Source organism: Xiphophorus couchianus, chromosome 1 (genome assembly GCF_001444195.1).
Source record: "Xiphophorus couchianus chromosome 1, X_couchianus-1.0, whole genome shotgun sequence".
Classification (NCBI taxonomy): Eukaryota; Metazoa; Chordata; class Actinopteri; order Cyprinodontiformes; family Poeciliidae; genus Xiphophorus; species Xiphophorus couchianus.
The window spans coordinates 6,057,321-6,078,031 of NC_040228.1; the positions used below are offsets into that span (position 1 = coordinate 6,057,321).

The 20,711-nt window shown below is 40.2% G+C and overlaps 1 protein-coding gene across 1 annotated transcript in view; it reads left to right on the forward strand.

The window, feature by feature from the left end:
- plch2a (phospholipase C, eta 2a) overlaps window positions 1-20,711 on the forward strand; it is a 159,630-nt gene that overhangs the window by 100,266 nt on the left and 38,653 nt on the right. Inside the window, 3 exon segments of the mRNA XM_028012577.1 lie at window positions 14,039-14,185; window positions 17,683-17,926; window positions 18,100-18,229. Coding sequence (XP_027868378.1) covers window positions 14,039-14,185; window positions 17,683-17,926; window positions 18,100-18,229 — 521 coding nt within the window.

The following is a 20,711-nucleotide window of genomic DNA, read 5'->3' on the forward strand; positions in this document are numbered from 1 at the left end:
AAAATCACACTTGAAATGTTCGGGAACTGGCAAAGAAACTAAATTTTCCAGAGTTTTCATGAAAGCAACACAAGTATGTGCACCTGCGCGGGATTTGACACGCGTCAGGTGTTTGGTTAACATTTACATGGCGAACATGGATGAAACCCGAACTTTCTAAATAAACCCAGTAGCACACAGTAGAACCTTCATCTGTTTTAATGTTTTATTTATTTGATAAAAATCAGACGGGTACGCCCGAACTGACGAGCTTCCATGAGCCAACTAATCTGTGGCCCCTGAAGGAGGGCTCCTCCAAGATCCACATGTACGTGACCTGGTCCAGAGTGTGTAAGCGGGTTCACGGCAGAGCCAGCTTGCTGTTTGAAACATGCGGTCTGAGGTACGCTCCTGAGAGGAGCGGAAAAAGGAGGAGGCGGCGGCCCAGAGGCTTCGGTGAGTCCGCCATTACCAACCCCGACTTCCGCCAACAAAAAAAAAAAAAAAAAAAAGCCAAACTCGGTTCAGAGGTTCTGTTGATAATATCATTCAGCCTCATGAAGACTGTTTTGGCAAACTTTTGGAAGCTAATGAGTGTTTTTAGGGTTAGTAAATGCAGAGATGGTGATAAGTGAAGCAAATTGGAGGCCCGTCAGTCAGAGGAACTCCAGATTACTGCTGTAGGTAAGCAGATTGTTTGCACTGGGGAAAGCGCTAAGCCTCAGCGGTGGTATGCTCAGTGTGTGTGTGTGTGTGTGTGCTGATGTGACGTTTCAAGCAGTGACGTGCGGTGAGGTTCATGGCTGGTGAGGCACTGACTTAATTGAAATCATAAGACCCCCTGCATGTTATTGTTTACATACGGAAATTTCGCGCATGCGGACAACATTGAAGGGCAAAAATACTATACTTTCACATGCCATCCATAGCCGCGCTGCAAAGGTAGAATAATTCCGTTAACTCAATGAAACTTGGAAATATAGATATTATTAATTTAGTGCTATGCTGCACAGCAAAGAGAAACCCATCGAAGTACAACTCAAAACCACCTCTTCTCTCTCTCTGTATCAGCCAAGCTACACGTAGACTCGTTGCGTGTAGCTTCCCTTATTTATTGTATCACTAGCTCGCTGTTACTGTCTCTTACTCTGCAGTTGTGGAGTCACAATGTCTGGGATCGTGAGCGCCCCCTGCCATGAGGCAAGAGAACTGCCTGCCTCACCTCGAATCTGTTCGCTGCCGTTTCTGATCGCTCCTCAGCACACGAATCACTTTACACACACAGTTGGTGACAACAAACACTGTACATTATATAGATAACAGTGCTACCAACTGCGCCACTGTGCAGCCCTATTTTTATTTTTCTATTTTAATTTTTTTTATTATTCTGTTTCTAATTTATTATTATTTAAAATAAGATTCACAAAGCTGCTATAAGTGAAAATACCTGTAAACTATATTACAACAAAGGGATATGTCTTCCGCTTTTAATTAGGCGTTTTTTCTGGGGGTTTTTTCTACCATTTTTATACTAGTACTTTCAAATAGAGCTGCACTGATATTGCTGTTTTCTGGTTGATCACAGATTACCAATATTTTAAAAACTTGAACCTGCCGATCCCATTTTGGCTAATATCACTGTTTTTCTGAAATGTTGCTAATGTTATGCTAGTTGCTAATGAAATGTTGCTTATCAAATAATCAATGGCTAATTATTTGATAAGATTGACTTCACATGTCGGTTGATCACCGATCTTCCAAAATTAAGGAAATTGGCACAGATAAATTGTCTAGCTGATACGTGAAGCTACACAATGTCACAAATCAGTTTGACTGATAAGGAAGTCCTCTGTTGCTTGAGTTTTATGCCGACATATACATGCATGTCATCTGTGTTGGATTGTAAAACTGTGAAGATTCAGAGTCATTTAACAGATTGATTGGACGTTTAATGAGCTAGCTGGTGGTCTGGGAGCTGTCGGCTGAAGCTCCTCCATATTCAGTATTTATTCGTCAAGCAGAAAGGAGCAGAGGTCTGACAGTGTGTGACGCTTTCCTCGTGCTCGGACTGCTGCATCTCACAATCAGGTGTCTGAACCTTGAGTCCAGTCCAGGAATAGCGGCATTATTGTGTGTGTGTGTGTTGAGAGAGAGAGAAAATATTTCTCAGAAAAGTGAAAGACTGATGGATTTTTCAGTTTTCACCGATCATAAAGCGGCCTCGGAGATGGAGTGAGCCCACCGTGACGGATGAAAGGATTGTTTTATGTGGAGCTCACATAGGACTGTGAGATGTCTGCAGACAGGTGAGGGAAAATCATCGGGCTAAAAATAGAACTGAGAGCATCTCAGTTTTCACTTGGAAACCCTGCCGAAATAAAGGCAAACTTCAGAAAGGTTTCTTGGAACAAAGTTTGTGTTAGATGTTGGTTTGACAAATTAATCGTGTTCTGTTGAGCTGTTGGAAGGTATCGTTGTATTAACTGTTCAAACTAGTAACCCTGGTTTTGTTCTCCATCAGCAAGAAGTTCATCCTGGTAACAAAGTGATTAGCTCTCCCAAATAGGCAATCATATTGTTACAATAAATCAGTGTCTTTACCATTTTTATCATTTAGAACTGCAAGTAATGCCATGTAAATAATGTAAGTTGATTAGTGTAATTGTAATCATAAGGAAATAACCTTTTCCACTTTTAAGTAAATGAAGGTTAACAGGGAAAAAACGTGTTCAATGAGAGAAAACGGGTAACCAATGTAGCTCTTTTTCACCTGTTTCACGTGGAAGCTGATTTAATTTAAAAGTAGAAACTCACTGTACTGTCAAGACCTTACCTCACATGTTTTTTTTAAAGTTTTGTCTGATGACTGTGGGAATGGTAGTTGTCTGGCAGGCTTTCCCTCAGTGTATTATAAGCCTGGCGGGCCACCAGGCTTTACCTGTGCCCCCACCAGGCTAAGCATTGCTTATCTTTTTTTTTTAAGTCTTTTTAAAATGTTAGCAATTTTTAAGGCTTTATAGTTGGTGTTCAGGTATTAATCTTCCAATCTTTCAATAACACATAATTATCAAGTGATATTTTAAAATTTCCTGTCGACTTTAACATTTTTTAACTCAAAAACATGACGGGCCGCTGAATGAATGTGTGCGGAAACATGTAAAAAGAACACATGGAAATAGAGAAACATAAAAACCAGATTCATTATGCTTAAATATATAATTTGTTGGGACTAACCTGAAAAAATAAATATGAAGGTGAATTAAATTCTAAGTATTAGGAAAAGTTCTTTTTAAAATTAATTACATTTGAAGTGCATTGATTTATTTGGGCCATACAATCATTTCTGCTATTATCCTTAAAGCGACAGTGTAGTGTAAAATGTACTTTTTTGATCTTTGCATCATGTTATAATGTTATGTCCTCATCCAAAACATACCTGGAGTGTTGCGTTGATTCTTTCATGCATGTTTGACAAATCCTTTATAATCTCCTAGCAACCATTCAGCAGTCCAAAACGCCTAGGTGGACTCCTCCGTGGAGGCGCAGCTCCTCCTCTGAGCTGCAGTTTCCAAGTTTCTTCCGAGCTTCTGTCTCACAGAGCAGCCCTCCCCCACAACTCTCCCACTCAGCTCCTACAGACTTGCCAGCAGCAATTAGCAAACACCTGGTGTAGCTGTGCACCTGGTGTAGCTCAATATAGGAGCTACTTCTCAGTGCAACGCTGTTAAAAACATTGTTAAATGGTTAATAGAGGAGCCATGTTGTGATGACTTCCTGAAAGAATAGAAGGAGTTTTTAAAGACAAAGGCCCAATTTTAACCTATTAAATTACAAAGTAAATTTTCTTTTAAGTCATTCTTGATATGCATACAGCATTTTTATAACAACTGAAGGTAACGTAGTTAATTAATTATGCTACAAAATGGCACTATGTGCCTGGAAAACACACAATACTGCCTCTTTCATCCTGTCATTTTTGGTCCTCCATACTCCAGTGGTATTCCATTCCCCTCTATTCATACATTTACACTAAGTGTATTATAAAAAGCTGTACCTTTCAACATTACATCAGACTCCAGCTGTTCCTCATCGCCAAGCCTTCAGGTGGAACTTCAGTAAGCAACTTTTTAATTGGCCTTTAACTAGAAAAGCAGCTCCATCTAATCAGGGGCCTGTCACGTCCGCCTGTGCCTGCTGTCTCATTTTCTGTGGGTTAATGCGTTTCACTCAACACATTTAGTAAATCTCCCAGACCAGGATTACTGCATCAGAGGGATTTAGGATCTCTGCCTGTCCAACACATGTTGCACAGTTACCTTTGTGCTTTGTGCTCTAGTGTTGTTAATGCAGAATTGTCTCTCTCATGAGCAGCCAGCATTTTTTCAGAACGGCTGGTGTCTCACACCAAATTGTGTGTTATATGTACCAGTGGTGGCCGTATATATGACCGGCTACATCCTTTTTGTTTTTGACATGGAAGGAAATTGAGATCAGCAGGAGGAAGCTGATCAACCAACTTTTGATGTCGTTTTGAGTCAAAAAGGATTTTTCTTTGTTTTCTTACTAAGGTCTCCTTTAAACCCCGGAAAAAAACCAGTTACTGTTACTTTGTTGTTTTTTGGTTAGATGAAAGAGGATTACCTAAAGATTTTTTACTGATTTAATTGATACTGATTGCTACTTCTTCTTTGGATAGAAATTGATTCCCTTGCTGCCAGTTTTGGCTGCAGTATTTTAACCCTTTGTTGTAGTGCAATGAGCACAGCAAAGAGAAGCAGCTGCAGTCGATTTGGATCGGTACCTTCAGCCCTGATGCGTTCTGCAGCAGCAGCTACCGGAGACAAGCCCGGACCCCCTGCTAGAGGGGCGTTCTCCCTGGAGAAGGAGAAGCAGAAAGATGGGACTGCTTGTGAGAAGCAGGAACAGGCCTCTGTTGGTCGCGTGTTGGAGGAGTTCTTCTGGATTGGAACCAGCATTGTGGCTTTTTCCAAATGGCGTCTCGGCTACATGGGTAAGCTGAGTCAGAGAGTTGGATAGTTTTAACTGAATATATTTCTAGAAATTAGTCTTTACAAGGTTCATTTTTTTCATATCTCCAGTCTACTGCATCGGGTCAGGTGAGAGTGCTGAGCAAGGGAGACGTGATGAGGTTTGACAGAAAGACATACGTAGATGCAGTGTTGTATAGTAACGAAGTAAAAACACTTCACTACTTTACTTAAGTATATTTTGGAGTACTTCATACTTTCCTCGAGTATGAAAATTTTTGATGACTTTCACTTTTACTTCACTATATTTCCAAACTTAATTGCGTACTTTTACTCCGATACATTTTCAATGTGTGGTTTAGTTACTCGTTACAAAAAAGCGAGAGAGAGAAACAAAGTGTTTTGACCCACCTACTGATTAGCAAGTAGCAAGCAGGCTACCGAACAAAGTCCGTCGCCTGCTTGCCTGGGCTTGTTCATCACCACCAATAGGATACACCTGTTTCGCTTCTCCCATTAAACACAAAGCAAGTCTCGCAATCAGCAGCAGCCTCATAGAGGAGGAGACGGAGACCACAACGACTGCAACTACGTCGGACACGGCTCCAGGGGAACCACCAGCTGGTGATGAGAGCCCATGGCCTTATTTAAACACAATATACTCTTTCGTGGGTGTTAAAGATTCGTTGTACCGCATGCAGTTTATGTTATTCCTGCCCGAAGATGTGGAAATTCTATCTTACAAAAACTCCCCGTCCAACTTGAAGAAACACATCGAGGTAACTTCTTATGAAATGGTTATAATCCTCCTGTTTTAGTAACTATAGCTTGGTCACTAGGCACTACTGTATTGTGAAACGTTGACCATAAATGAACTTTGTTTGGCATTGTTTCAGTTCCACACGTGGTGTATTTAGCTTAGGCCTAATGTTGACTGTATCAGGCTACCTAGACTCCTCTGTTCAAGGGGGACAGAAGCCATAGCGATAGCAATTTAGACTAAATTTAACGAATATAGGAAAGGCATGCAAGTTCAAAACCAGGTTTACAGATGCCAATAAGCTGCATTTCCCTCCCAATTCTTTTTTTCTTTTGCATAATGACCAGTTGTGTGCACCACCTACTGACTGTAGGATTGACTGATTCACTGATTTGTGAAGTAGAGTAATCGTAACAGATCTTTTTCTTCATGTTGGCCGCATTTTCTGTACTATTTATTTTTCTCATTTTCAGCACTGACCTTACTTGAAGGGAAAACTTAAGGCTTACAAAAACTTTGTATTTTCTGTCCTGGAGGGTTTACTAAGAAGCTGGTTCAGTTGTAAAGCAGGTTAAGTTAACCTTGTGCTATAGGTAAAGCACCTAATTTTCTTAACTAAATGATGCCTGCAGGTATATCTATTAACAGGTTTAATTTTGCCTGCACTTGGTTGGGTACATTATTTTAAGTGTATTTGACAAGTTTACCAAAATATAAAAAATGTCATTCAAACTGCATTTGCTTTGTTTTACTTTTTACTTGTACTTTTCATTACATTACTTGAGTACATCCATTTTTACAGTAATTTCCATACTTAAGTACAAGAAGTTTCAGATACTTTAAGACTTTAACTCAAGTAACATTTCAGTCAGTGACTTGGACTTTTACCAAAGTCATATTTTGGAGAGGTACTTGTACTTTTACTTGACTCTGAGATTTCAGTACTTTATACAACACTGCGTAGATGTTCATCACCTTATGGCCTCAGTTTATGCAAAACTGGACAACTAATCAATAATTCCATCACTTAAGTTAATTGTAAAGAGTTGGAAGTAATTGGATTTGATTTTGACCTGTTTGTTTATTCTTTATTTAGCTGTCAGAGGTGACTTTGTGACAAATGGAATTTGTCCAGAAATAGTGTTTCATAGCTATTAAATATTATTATTAAATGTTATTATGTTTTTAATTTACTCTCATTTTGCTCTGCAGTCCTTTTTTGCCGTCATCGCTGAGGTGTAAGATCTCACTCACCAAGTTGGGCTTTATTATTTCACAGAACGTGAGAGCTTGTCACAAAAAACTTCTAAAGCGATTTTGAATGACAGATTCTTTTTGCACATAAAGTTTTTGTTCTTTCTAGACAAAAAACTCCACTGAAAAAAGAACTGATAATACCAGCTAACTCTCTGATGGGTCATGGCCAGCACAAAAATGAAACCTGAAATTTAGCAGCAATGTGACATTTTCCCCGCTTGTGGAAGGTGTCATTGTTCACCTCCATTTATCTGCAATCCTTTTTCATGTAGCCTTCCACACTTTCTCAACTAGCATCAGAAAAGTGTCACTACGCTGCAACTAAAGTAGTGCATAAGTATTAAACTGCAGCGTCTGGTATAGTGAGTTAACACATTGGAATACAGCGCACTTGCTCTGCTTTGCTTTATAAAGATTATATTTCACACTTCCACGGTTTGTAAATATTCCACTATAGCCGTAAAGGGAAGGTGTTGAAGTCACAAGGTACCACATGATGTTACACTCACTTCGCAGCACTTCTGTGCTAATCTTAACCACAGACTCATGACTGGCGTCTTCACATGGAGCCTCCTGACAACGGGAGCCTGGTTACTAATTACACTACCTGTTCAGCACAGTGACATCCTTTTTGTGTCCTGAAGATGTAAAATATCTTCACCAACTTGTGTTTGCCCCCAAAATTGCCATGGATCCCACAGAATCACCTGTTTGTTTTTGTATTTGTTTGGGACATAAGGTCTGAGCCAACAACCCCCTCGCCTGCTTCTCCTCCAGCTTAACCTGGTTTTCTGACAGAAGAGGTGAGGAGCTAATTCCACCTCCTTGGCACACATTTTCCCAGTGGCAGTAGGTCAGCCATGAAGAGACGTTCAGTTGTTTCTCTGACCTCTGACCTCTGCTGTGTTTCTGAGCCACCACCTGCCGTCTGCGCTTCACTTGACCTCTTTACCAAGTAGGTTACAGAGCGGTGGAACATTTACGGTCATTTAAACAAACTCCCATTTCCAAACACAGCATCCATGTCATGTTTGCTTGTTAAACACTAATGTTGCACATCAAATATATATTCCACTGTAACATCAAAGCTAACCTGGAAACAAACAAATCTTTGACAAAAGGTATTTTTCTCTACATTTCTTCATTGTCAGTGGACACAGCCATCCTGAACTATTTCACCGTCTTCTGCTTCTGGGGCTTCCATTAATAATACTGTTATTATTGAAATATGTATTTAGCAATGACCCTCAATCAATTTCATCAGAATTCTTCCTTGATTCTGACGGAGTTACAGAAACAATCCATCAATTTCACATGGGTTCACATGTGGCTCCTATTTTCAACATGTGATGAGGCATTTTGTCCAGGTTTTCTATGCTCTATTCAACTTGTGATCACGTGTAAAACACGATCACGTATTTCTCGCGTGCACAAATATGATCAGACTTTTTTCCGTGTGAAGCCAATGTTCAGTGTGTCAAAGAAATTCCATGCATTTCCCATACAAAAATCACATGCAAAAACCATGCACCGGGTGAAAAATGTACATATGGTGCGCACATATTTTCACATGCGAATCATGAGAGTTGCATGAAAAAGCATGTGTACGTGTGGATTTGAAATGTTTCATGGTGTAAAACATGTGGGCCCCATATTTTTACATTGGTTACATATTTCCAGATACATCATACATTTTCACATGTTTCACATGGTTGAACATGCGGAAATGTATGATGCACGTGAAAGTATGTGAAAATGTGAATCAAATGGATTTTCACCATGAAACGTTCCACATGATACATGTTCTTTTTCATTGGACTCATCACTCAAATGGTGTTATAGTGTTTGCACAGTGGCGCAGTTGGTAGCACTGTTGCCTTGCAGCAAGAAGGTCCTGGGTTCGATTCCCGGCCGGGGTCTTTCTGCATGGAGTTTGCATGTTCTCCCTGTGCATGCGTGGGTTCTCTCCGGGTACTCCGGCTTCCTCCCACAGTCCAAAAACATGACTGTTAGGTTAATTGGTCTCTCTAAATTCTCCCTAGGGGTGAGTGTATGTGTGAATGGTTGTTTGTCCTGTATGTCTTTGTGTTGCCCTGCGACAGACTGGGGACCTGTCCAGGGTGTACCCCGCCTCTCGCCTGCAACGTAGCTGGAGATGGGCACCAGCAACCCTCCCGACCCCATTAGGGACAAGGGTGAACAGAAGATGGATGGATGGATGGATGGATGTAATGCTACTTATGTCCTCATCTGACGTTAATATGCTTTTTTTAAATGAATAAATCTGCCTGAGATTTGTTGAGCTGACGATAGCCTTATTTTTTCAGCCGGTCCAACATTGGATTGGACCTGGTTTTTGTTCATTTTACCATCCACATCCAGTCACTTTGTAAATCTGAAGTTGGAACCATGGCAACAAGCCCAGATTCCCACCTGTGCCGAGTTTATTTATTTATTTATCTTTTCTGTAATTTCCATGCACTTTTTGCTTCTGCACCTGTACCAGGTGTTGGATGCGTGCTGCTGCTGCTGCTGCTGTAGTGTTTAAACCAGCATCTTTCAGGCTGACTGTATCACTATCTAACCTATTTAAATGATCTGAAAGGCGAACATGAGTAGAACAGCCAGAGAGGAAACTGGATAAAACAGGAAAAGTTACGTCACCAGTTTTTCAGAATTTAATATATTTAAAATAATATCTTAAATATATCTTATGGTTATGCTCATGTGGTGACTGGATTTATAAAGCCTGCAGACAGAGGGAGTTCCTCTCTGGCCGCAGAGAGCCTAGAGAGATTGACAATGTGGTGCTAACAAAATGCAGCACACAGAGAAATTAGAGAAACAAGTTCACCTTGTTCAATAGGAATTCATGATGAAGCTGTTCTAATTAAATCATGGAGTTGTTTTTTTATTTTGAAGCCGTTATGAGGTGCTTGTGAAACCTGAAACTGCTGCTGTGCAAGTTACTCAACAGGTTTTCGCTAAGTAACCAATGAGTCAGTGAGTGAGTTGATGCCACGAAACTTGATTAGCTATCTGGACATGAGAGGTTGAGTGGCTATATCCTTTCTTCTTGCTACATCTCCCAGAATACTTTGCAGTTCTGTATCGGAATTTAGTGAAATTATTGACCATTCTATCGGACTCATTTTCTGTTGATATTGATCTGGTCTGTAGTACTGATTCATTGCCCAGTCCTACTGAAAAACACATAAATCAAGTTATAGATAGAAACATGAAAATGTTTGCAACAATATAGTCTCTTAAAAACAGACACTTTCTCTTCATTTCTCTCCAAACTCAATATGGAGGAGTTTGACCTTAGCATTCGACAAAGTTGTGCTCTGGTGCTGGTGTGAGTTGGTGACGCCTACAGGTGAAGATCCCGCCCCTGCTGCGAGACGGATGAGACTGTTTATATCCTTGTCAGGCCGGGGGATGGAACTCTGACCCGACGACCCGCGGGGTCCGGATGGGCTCGCTGCAGCTAAACCCTCTCAGCAGCTTATTTCATGGATTGCTGCCTCCTCTCAGGCTGCAAATCCTTGGCTCTGTTACACTATGGATGCATTCAGCAGGCATGCACAGATAATCACTCTTTCTTTGAAATCAATACCAGCTCTCTCACAGCCGTGTCCCATTTATCTGGCATGAGCACAAGCTGTAAAATCATTAAGGTTTAGTTGCTTATAGATTCGATGCACTGTTAGCTTTTCTCACGCTGGAAGCAAATGACTAAACATTGATGGCGTATTCAGACTGAATGCTCGGGTTGAGTGGGACAGTGTAAAGCAGAGGAGCTATTTTTAATCAGAGCTGAATGCATTCGTGTCTAAAAATAACTTCAGCAAAAGTTAATCAGGCTAGACCTTCCAGAATAACATTGTGAAGCGTCTATGCCATACCAAATGACAGCATATTAATGCTATAATATTGTTGTTTAATGAATGACCAGACGCATTCATGAGCAGTGTACAGTGAAGTGTGTGTGTGTGTAGCGGTGTTTTTATCTACACACACACACACACACACACACACACACACACACACACACACACACACACACACACACACACACACACAGTGATGCCTGCAGCGTCGGGCTTTGATTTTGCACAATGTAACAGCAGCCGTCCATCTGAACAATGGAGCAAGTGGAGCAGCTGCCCCCACCACAACTCCCCTCCATAAAGGTCAGGGAGATGTTAAAAAAAACAACATAGCTTTCACTGCCTCACTTTGACTGAAAACACACCACCAACCCCTGCAGTCAAACTAACTTTCTGAATTGTAAATTCTCATTTCACTTTTCCCCTCTGACTGTAATGTTCATACCAGAAATAATCGCTAAACCCACCCAGTCATTGTTGTGAACGGCACCTCATACTCCCACAGCCTCACTCACAAACACGCAGTCACCTGAAAAGGCTATTGTGTAAAAAAGGATAAAAATAGCTTCTGATATAGCACATCAGAAACTTTAAATGTTAAAATATGTAGTTTTGATAAATTTGGTCTAAGTAAAGTTTAATATACCTTATATATTACCTTTTGAAATGTTCGGACCATACATATTGATGGTTTGTTTTGTCTGTCGTGTGGACTCTAGCTGGCCTGAATGCCCATAACTAAGCATATACTTTTTCTTTTTGGGTGAGATCCTAAAACTCATGGAAACGATAGTAATGCTAAAGTAATATCAGTTACGTTTACATTTATATGTACACGTGCTTACGTGTTTAAAACAACAAGCACGTCTTAGACTCAGATTGCTGTGTTTACAGTTGTTTTAACTGTTCAGAGTTAAAAATAACTCTCTCAACAATCCCAGTTCTGATAAATACTCAAAACCTTTCAGAAACTAGTGTCAGCAGGACCACGACTTGCACAAACGTCATGGCTGTTCATGTGAACACCATGTGAAGAACCTTTACTTTATTACATTTGCTTCAGATAAAAGCAAACTTTTTTGTATGTTTTTTTGTTGTTGTTATTTTACTAATTACTAAAACCTCTAAGAGACACATAAAACTCTTAATTGTTTCTTAAAAGGCAATGTAATAAAATGTGCAGTACTGAAATCCTCAGCTTTACAGCATGCCGTTTCTGTTTGTTGATGTTGGTGTTTGCAGTCTGCAGCAGATCTGCAGGTGGGAGGAAGGCTAACACACCAGTTGATGTGAGTGGGATTCTGCAGGGAGCAACGTCCTGCCCGTTTAAATGAGCCAGCTCTGTTTGTTGATGTGGAGTTTGTGTTAACAAACTCCTGTGCAGGAATCCACTAGCAGAGGTCAAGAGAACAGGACTGGACTGCATTAACCATACCCTGAGGGAGGGGATTGGAGTGTATGTGCAGTAAGGCCAAATCAATGCTTAGTCAGAGCCATGCTGTGAACTTTTCATGTAATATGCATTCAGGAGAAATGAGACAGAATATCTGTAGTTTGACATTTTTTATCTTTGCTGCTGAAATGTTAAAAACAAGTATTCATGATGGCCATTTAAATGATAAATGGCCTGTATTTACCATTTATCAGTTCCAGAGGACCTCAAAGTGCTTTACTCTACATTCAGTCCTTCTCTCAATCACACGCTGATGGTGGTGAGCTACAGGACAGTAGCCACCGCTGTCCTGGGGAAGTCTGGCAGGAGAGGCTGCCCTGCATCAGTGCCACCGGGTCCTCTAACCACCACCAGGAGGCAAGGCAGGTGAAGTGTCTTGCCCAAAGACACAATGACAGAGAGGGACAAATTGGGATTTCAAACCGGCAACTCACTGATCACGGGAATAAGTCCTGTGGACAAAGTCCACCCTCCCAAATTTTGGGGACAATGAAGATAGTTTTTATGAGAATATAGGGAAATATCATCCTGACATTGTAAGAATTCTTCTGAAAATATAAAAGCCATCTACGGAAGAAATTAGTCTAAGTGGGGTTTGTTTAGTCTACTTGTTAGTTGTTCTTTCATGCATGTTTGAGAAATTCTTGAATCTCTCATGGCAACTATTCAGGGGGGCTTGAATTCTTTGTTGGAGCTGCAGTCTCAGCCGAGTTTCTGCCTCACAGAGCAGCCCACCCCTGATCCTCCGCCACTCCGCTCCTCCAGACTAGCGCAGCAGAAGTTAGCATCCAGACTAGCGCAGCAGGAGTTAGCAAACAGCTGAGCATTTCATATGAACTACTTCTCTTTGTTAAGCTCCTAAGAACATTTTTTAAGGCTTAATGAAGAAACATTGTTGTAATGACATGTTGAAGTAACAGCCTTTCGGAAAGAAAAGGAGCCTCTTAAAGCGACAGAGGCCCAATTTCAGGGTGCAAAATTGGAAAGTCAAATTTCTTTTAAGTTACATTTGATGCAGAATTTTTATAACAACTGAAGGTAACATAATTATTTGATTGTGCCATTTCATAGCATAATGTGCATGGAAAATACACAATGCTTCTCCCCACACCTTCTCCCTAGTAATGACTGTTTAGTTGAATGTTCTGTGTGTCAGCTGCCTGTCAGCCCTGTGTGCTGCTGAGGTGGCCTACTTTCATACATGTTGCAGGGGAAGTGTCTGATCAGATGTGACAGACACTTGATAATTGATAATTTGGTCACAGTGTGTGTAACTGCAGCCTGGAGCCGTTGGAGCCCCGCTGCAACTCATGCACAATGCTTCCTGCAGAGCTCCTGACAGACAATCTGTGTTTTCAACAGTACGATTTTATTGTAGGAAATGACCAGTTCTGGATGTTTGGGTTGCAGAATCAACCTCACATCTGCACACATTGTTTAGTTTGTCCTGGTGTCTGTCACTGCCTTGTGGAGCAGAGCTTAGTCATGAAGAAATGTCTCTCAATTTACTATCATTTGCTTCCTTATTGCAGAACGACTCTTGAGTGTGTACAAGCACTACATTGTTGTGTGTTCATCCTAGTGAGAGGATTTAGTACAAAAAAAAAACCGTACACAAACAATGCATGAATAACTGTACCACACACTCCAACAGTTTCCCTTTGAGTTTCCAACCATGTTTTCATTCCATCCGTGTTCTCTCTTGCAGTGGAGAAATGCATGAGCTCGATGCAGATCGGGACCCAGATGGTGAAGCTCCGTGGCGGCTCCAAGGGACTGGTGCGGTTCTTTTACCTGGACGAGCACAAGTCCTGCATCCGCTGGCGGCCGTCACGCAAGAACGAGAAGGCCAAGAGTGAGTGATGTAGCTGTAAAATGGGTTGCTCCTGTAGGGTCAGGGCCTTGCCATAGAGTTCATATGCATGGAAAACTTCAGGTAACTTCTGTTGCCATGCAACCAGCCTGAGTGTAGTTTCTCCCTGTGCTGCTATATGCCGTCCCGTCACAAATGTCTACATTGAGGCCCTGATGACGTGAACTTGAATCTTTTCTGATGACAGCAGATACTGTCATCAGTTACTGTTAACTGTTGAGTGTTTGGAACAGCAGATTAAAATAAAGTTTGACACACACACACCATGAGATGGAGATTCCCATCCTCTTTATGTTTATTTGTCGTACAATGTGAAAGTATTTCTCACCTTACAGAAACAAAATGCAGTTTATATGTAATAATTAAAGGAAAGCTATCCAAATCTACTCAGCTCCACCAGGCAGCGGCTTTGTGACGTTATAAAAAAAACTATTTGATTTAATCAACTGGTATACTTATCTGTGGAGGGGACTGGAATACGAGACTCAATCCATGGCTTCAAAACAAACTCCCCAAACGTCTTTACAAAAGAAAATTAAAGTTCTCATGTTGGAATATGGCATTACAGACATCTGAAGGAGGTTATATCCAACAAGCCATGATTATACTGAGTTCTCCCATACACATACATTATACTCTAAAATAGATAATTTTTTGCTTTTAAAAAAGATTACCATGGGGTTTGTAACTGTGAGATGGGAAACACTGACCTCTATGATCATGCCCCGTATTATTAAATTTAAAATTAGATGAGGCCCCCACGAATACACAGTGGAGATTAAATATGACTGAATAACTTTCAGTTTACAAAACTAATCAAATCTGACATAAATATATTTCTAAAAGAATCCCTTAATGGAGAGGTTAGTCCAGAAATAGTGTGGGACACGTAAAACAGTTGTGAGGGTTAAGATGATAAGACAACAAACCACCTAAAATTATCAGAAGAGGCTGAGACAAAGCAGGAACAAAAACTGGAACATAGTGAAAGCTCAAAATATTAAGAAATAAAATTAATGCATTGTATTTATAAGAATGGTGAAAAAATACCAAACAAAAACTACTATGAATCTGGGGCCAAGTTAGCCAAAGAAAATTACAAAAGCAATGTAATATAATTTAGAGGTATAACAGCACGTTTCTCAATAATGGATAAAGGTCAAATAAGAGATTATCAGAACAAGTTATAAGTTGGTGCAACAGGATTTCTACACATTCTACAGATGGGACTATCTCAATCTTGAAATTATTAGACGTCTGGATGAGCAGGAATCAGTGCTTAATGAAATACTAATTTCATATCAGGGAGTACTATATTATGACTATATATGGGACTTATGACTAAAAAACCATATTCAACCTCATATGTGAAAACCAAATTGGAAAAGAAAAGTAAAATGGAAATCACCAAAGACAGTGTTGAAATGTACAAACTCCTATTTATGGAGATAATTTATTTGGAAATGCAAGCTTAGATTTTTTTTTTAGACCACCAAAACAAAACATTTCTTGTACTAGAGAGGAGGCAATGTGAAAACACAGAACCCAACCAGTGACATATTTTATGGCTGTACAGTTATAAGATAATATTGCATAGGAATACACAAAAATTTCAAAAGTATTTTTAATCCCACGGGGGCTCAAGGGATCAGTTTCCTGTGGTTCCCCCTCCTCTGTAGTCCTGGGAATAATAAGCTTCTTAAGGCAGTTTAATTATTCATCAGCTTTAATCTGTCCAAATAGTGTTTTACACACCAGCCCTAACATAAAAATAACCCACACACTTCACTGGGGCACCGGTGGAACTGCAGACTTGTTTTAAATTGAGGTAGTAAATGATGGGTGGGGGGCTGGTTCGAACTCATTAAGACTCTTGATGTCCTCTAAATGTGTCTGTGAGCAGACGTTTTCGCTGCATCAGAGGATAATGAATGAACAAGGCTAAAAAGTCAGCCTTGCTGTTTTATGGTTGAGAAAATCTGGATATTTACCAATTATTAGAGCCCAGAGAGGATTTGAAAAATGTAAAGTGTTAACACCATGACCTCCTTAAGGACTTTAAAACAAAGCGCTTGTGATCACCACTCTGAAAGGTTTTTCTTTCTGCGCTTCCACTATAGATGCCAGAAAGATAACTCGGCAAAAGTATAGCGTGGAGAAAATCGCTGTGCTGGTAAATAGGGCTGGGTGATACAACACAGTGTAAGAGTTTCATATCAGTAAATATAATTATTCATTGACGGGCCATTTTTATTTCGAAGCCGCTGACAAAACCTGAAACTGCTGCTGTGCAAGTTACTCAACAGGTTGTTGCTAGGTTAACGAGACTGAGTGAGTAAGGCTACGTTCAGACAGCAGTCTAATGCGACCTCGACCCGGCTTTTTCACGGCAGTCTGAACGGCCCAATTCTAATCTTTTCTCCAGAAGAAAAATCTGATCTGTGCCACTTCCATATGTGGAACTAAATTTGATAAGTGTCCATTAGTTTTCAAAGCATCAGCAGTCAGAATGGCCATGTCTGATTTTGACATTCATGTCACTGATGTGAAACGTGTCAGAATTCTGCACCAGAAGAAGCCAGACACGGTAGATCAGGAGGTAAACAATTGCTGAACATTATAATTGTGAAACGCTTCCCATTCCAATCCCACCAGTCCGGCTCCGACTCTACATCCAAACAGGCTTCTGTACAGAAGCTGCAGTCAGTGCTCCACTGCAGGCCACTGCGGTTATCTGGGCTTCCTTCATCTTATGATTTTGTACAGATACTGTCTTTTCCCATTGCTGAATATACTTTAAAATCGGTCCATAACCGGCTCCTCACATTATTACTTCTGTAAATGGTGCACTGCTGTGTGGCGTCAACGTTCTTCTGTGCATGTGGGTCGCCTTAGGGTCATAAAATGTTCGCATAGAAGTCTGGCTGAGATGGCATTTAGTTAGCAGTATGAACGACCTCGCAAGTAAGATTGAGATTCAGTATCTATCGGTATCAGTATTCAATATCTTCAAGAATTTCATAAAGTCGCCAGCTTACCAGAGATTTGGTTTGATTTTTGTAAGTGAATAAAATAATTTTATAGCAGAACATCTCTGTCAATTTTGTTGTAATATTTCAGTAACACTGTCCTGATATTTAATGGCAATAAAATAACGTTCAATCACTTTGGGACTTATTTGATGCACTGTAAATAGCTGTAACGAACCGTACTATCACACATGGTAGTGGTATTTATTTATTTAAGTGAGAGGTCAGGGGTTATTTTTAAAATTTTATTAAAAAGCAGTGTATCTTGCAGTTTTACTGCAAGGTGTGTCCATATTCTACAGCCAACATTAAAGAGGGCCATTGACCCACCTAGTATAATTTTGAGGGTTTTTTTATGTTGTTTAGATACAAGTGTCTCCTTTTTTAAAAAAATATTGCTTTTGTATTAAGGCTATCTTTTTCAGTTAAATGAACTTCCTGTTTTCTCAGTCTCCATTGACTCCATCCGTGAGATCTGTGAGGGAAAGCAATCCGAGATCTTCCAGCGGTATGCAGATGGCAGCTTTGACCCAAACTGCTGCTTCAGTCTGTATTACGGAGAACACATGGAGTCCCTGGACCTGGTATCTGGAACAGGAGAGGAGGCCCGGACCTGGATCACTGGCCTCAAGTACCTGATGGCCGGGATCAGTGACGAGGACAGCTTGGCAAAGAGGCAACGCACCCGCGATCAATATCCTTCACCGAGTCATCAATTAGAGCTGCTTCAACACTGATGAGGCTCTGTGCCACATTATTAACATGTCTAAAATGTACATTGGAGGAACATTTTGTGTTGCTCCTTCTGTTCTTCAAGTCGATACATCACATTTTTTGTTCAGCTTTCCTTAACCAGAGTTTTGTCACGTGGCTGAAGCAGACCTTCACTGAGGCTGATAAAAACGGCGACGGGAGTTTAAGCATCAATGAGGTTCTTCAGCTTCTGCATAAACTCAACGTCAACCTGCCTCGACAAAAGGTCAAACAGATGTTCAAGGTGCTGATAAAATTCTTGGTTTTCTATTTTTAGTACACTTGCACTGATGTGCACAAGCCTTCATCTCTGTTTAATTATGATCATTTTTAATTATGTTTAATTATGTTTAATTATGATCAATTGGTTTAAACCCAAAACCAATTGAAGCACAATATTTAAGAATAGAATACATCACATTTATAAAGCACATTTTAAGGTAGAATTGCTGATTTAATACTTGTTTAATATCAGCTTAAAGTTCATATTACTTTAAGCTGTAAAGTAACATCATATACATATAATATTGTCAGATTATCAGTACTGATAATCTGACTCAGGAACGTAGGACTACAGTCCTACATTCAACTTTAGGGTTGAATGTAGGACCTTAAACATAGTCAGGCTTACTAAATATTTTTTTATTTTTGTTTGAATATCTTATCTATTTCTTAAAGGATACTACAGCTTTGAAGCTGCAGTAGTGGTCAACTTTAGTGACTGACTCCTAACGTCAAGGGGCTTATTTAGTGACTTGAAACTGCTGTAAGTACTTCCTTCCAGACAGATTGTGAATGATCAGTGAAGACACTGACTGCTGCAGATGTTGGCTGACACGCAGCACAGGGATTAGCATGTTGACCTGTTAAACATGTTGTTTTAGCCCTCTTCCTCAGAGCAGGCAGCCAGTTGGCTTCCCCTAAGACCAGTGTCCTGAGCATGTTCTCCATATGCTGCTCCTGGGACACAGATGGCCTGCTCTGTAATGCGGCGTAAACGCACTGGGCACCAATCCTTCTCTGTGTGTGTGGGGGTGTGTGTGTGAGCAAGGTGGACATCTATGCAGATTTGTGTACTTGCAGTCACTAGGCTACTTTCTTAGCTTAACCTTATTAGAGTCTTTACCTATCTGAAGATTGGGTTTGCCATAATGTAAACTAATATGCAACGATATGCAATTCAAGAAATGTAAAATAGGATTAAAAAAGTATCAATCTTGTTACTTTGTGATCTAATTTAATGGCTGTAAAAGTAGCTTTACAGCAGAGCTGAGCAGTGTTAGGCTAATTTGAGATTAGAATGTTGCTCAGATATATGATAATCCTGGTGGTAATTCCCGCACATATTCCTCTCTTATATTCCCTTCATTGTTCTCATTAGTTAACCACATTAAAGGTCCACTATAATGCAAAATTCACTTTTTGCATGTTTCTAAAATCTCAAAATTGTTACATGAAAATTTTACTATCTAGTAACCCCAAGCCAATCCCAGCCCCTCTTGTAATCTTCATTGGAAAAAGATGTTAAGTTACTGCTGCAAAATGGCTGCTGGAAAAGAAAAATGTTTTGCTATCGGCTGCAGTACAGAGCAGGTATCCATTTTCTCCCAGTCACAGAGAACAGAGCTGTGTGGCTTCATTTTATTTTTGCTTGCAATGGCCAAAGAAAGTTGTAGTTTAGGAAGGAGTCCTTTGAAAACTACCAACATCACACAGCAGGATTTACCAAAGTACTTGGCCTGAAGGGAGGTTGTGTTCCTACTGTTCTTCACAATTCTGCACATGATGGTGATGTAAGCACGTCTTGTGTGTTTTGTATTGTTGTTCGGCATTAACATGATTTGCATGTAGCACAAGCTAACGCTGAACAATAGCCTCCGCTAGTCCTGTGTCTCATGTTACATTATCCACAATATCTGCGCATTTACTGTCGGAATTATAGTGATGCTGTGTTTGTGAAAACATGTCGGACGCTCGGACATTGCCAACACTGAGTTATTTTATTTCATTTTTGGATTTTTTGCATGTTGAGAGAAGTGCTTCTCCTCTTACCTCGCAAATGCACTTTTTAAAAACGGTCGCATTTGCGGGGAAAGAAAAAACGTTTTGTGTGCTGAATTATTGTGCTGATGTCAGCTGCTGGACTTCACATCACAGCACATTGAAGCAGAATCCTCAGAGTCTAAATTAATAACGATTTAAATGTGTTTCAGAGCCACAGCATTTAATCCTTCAGTGGTTGTGGGTTGATGGTTATTCAGGATGCTCCTCTTCTTCTGCTTCAGGGTCAAAGATGAATGTTTGTGCCACTGTTCATCTGTATGGAGCCATTTTCATGTGTCTGAGGTGCTTATGTAAACACTAAGTTAGGATTGCATGACCAGCAGCAGCAACTTATTTGCATAATCGTCATATAGCCCTAAAACTGTGCGTTCCTAAATGAGCTCAAAACAGGCAGAACTGATCAGGTGAAATCTCAAGTGCGTGAGAATGATTTTGTGTATTAAAAATAATGAACATGTTTTGTAGGCAACAGACCTATCTAGCTTGTTCAAGGAAGCATAACACTGGACCTTTAAAACAAAGAAGTAAAATGTATGTACATTTTATTGAAAGCACGAGCAAATACAATTCTTTATACTGCTAAAATGTAATTGATATTATTGGTAAAATGTATGATTCTGACTGATGGCTGCATGGTGCGTAAGAGTCGGCTATTCGGCTAT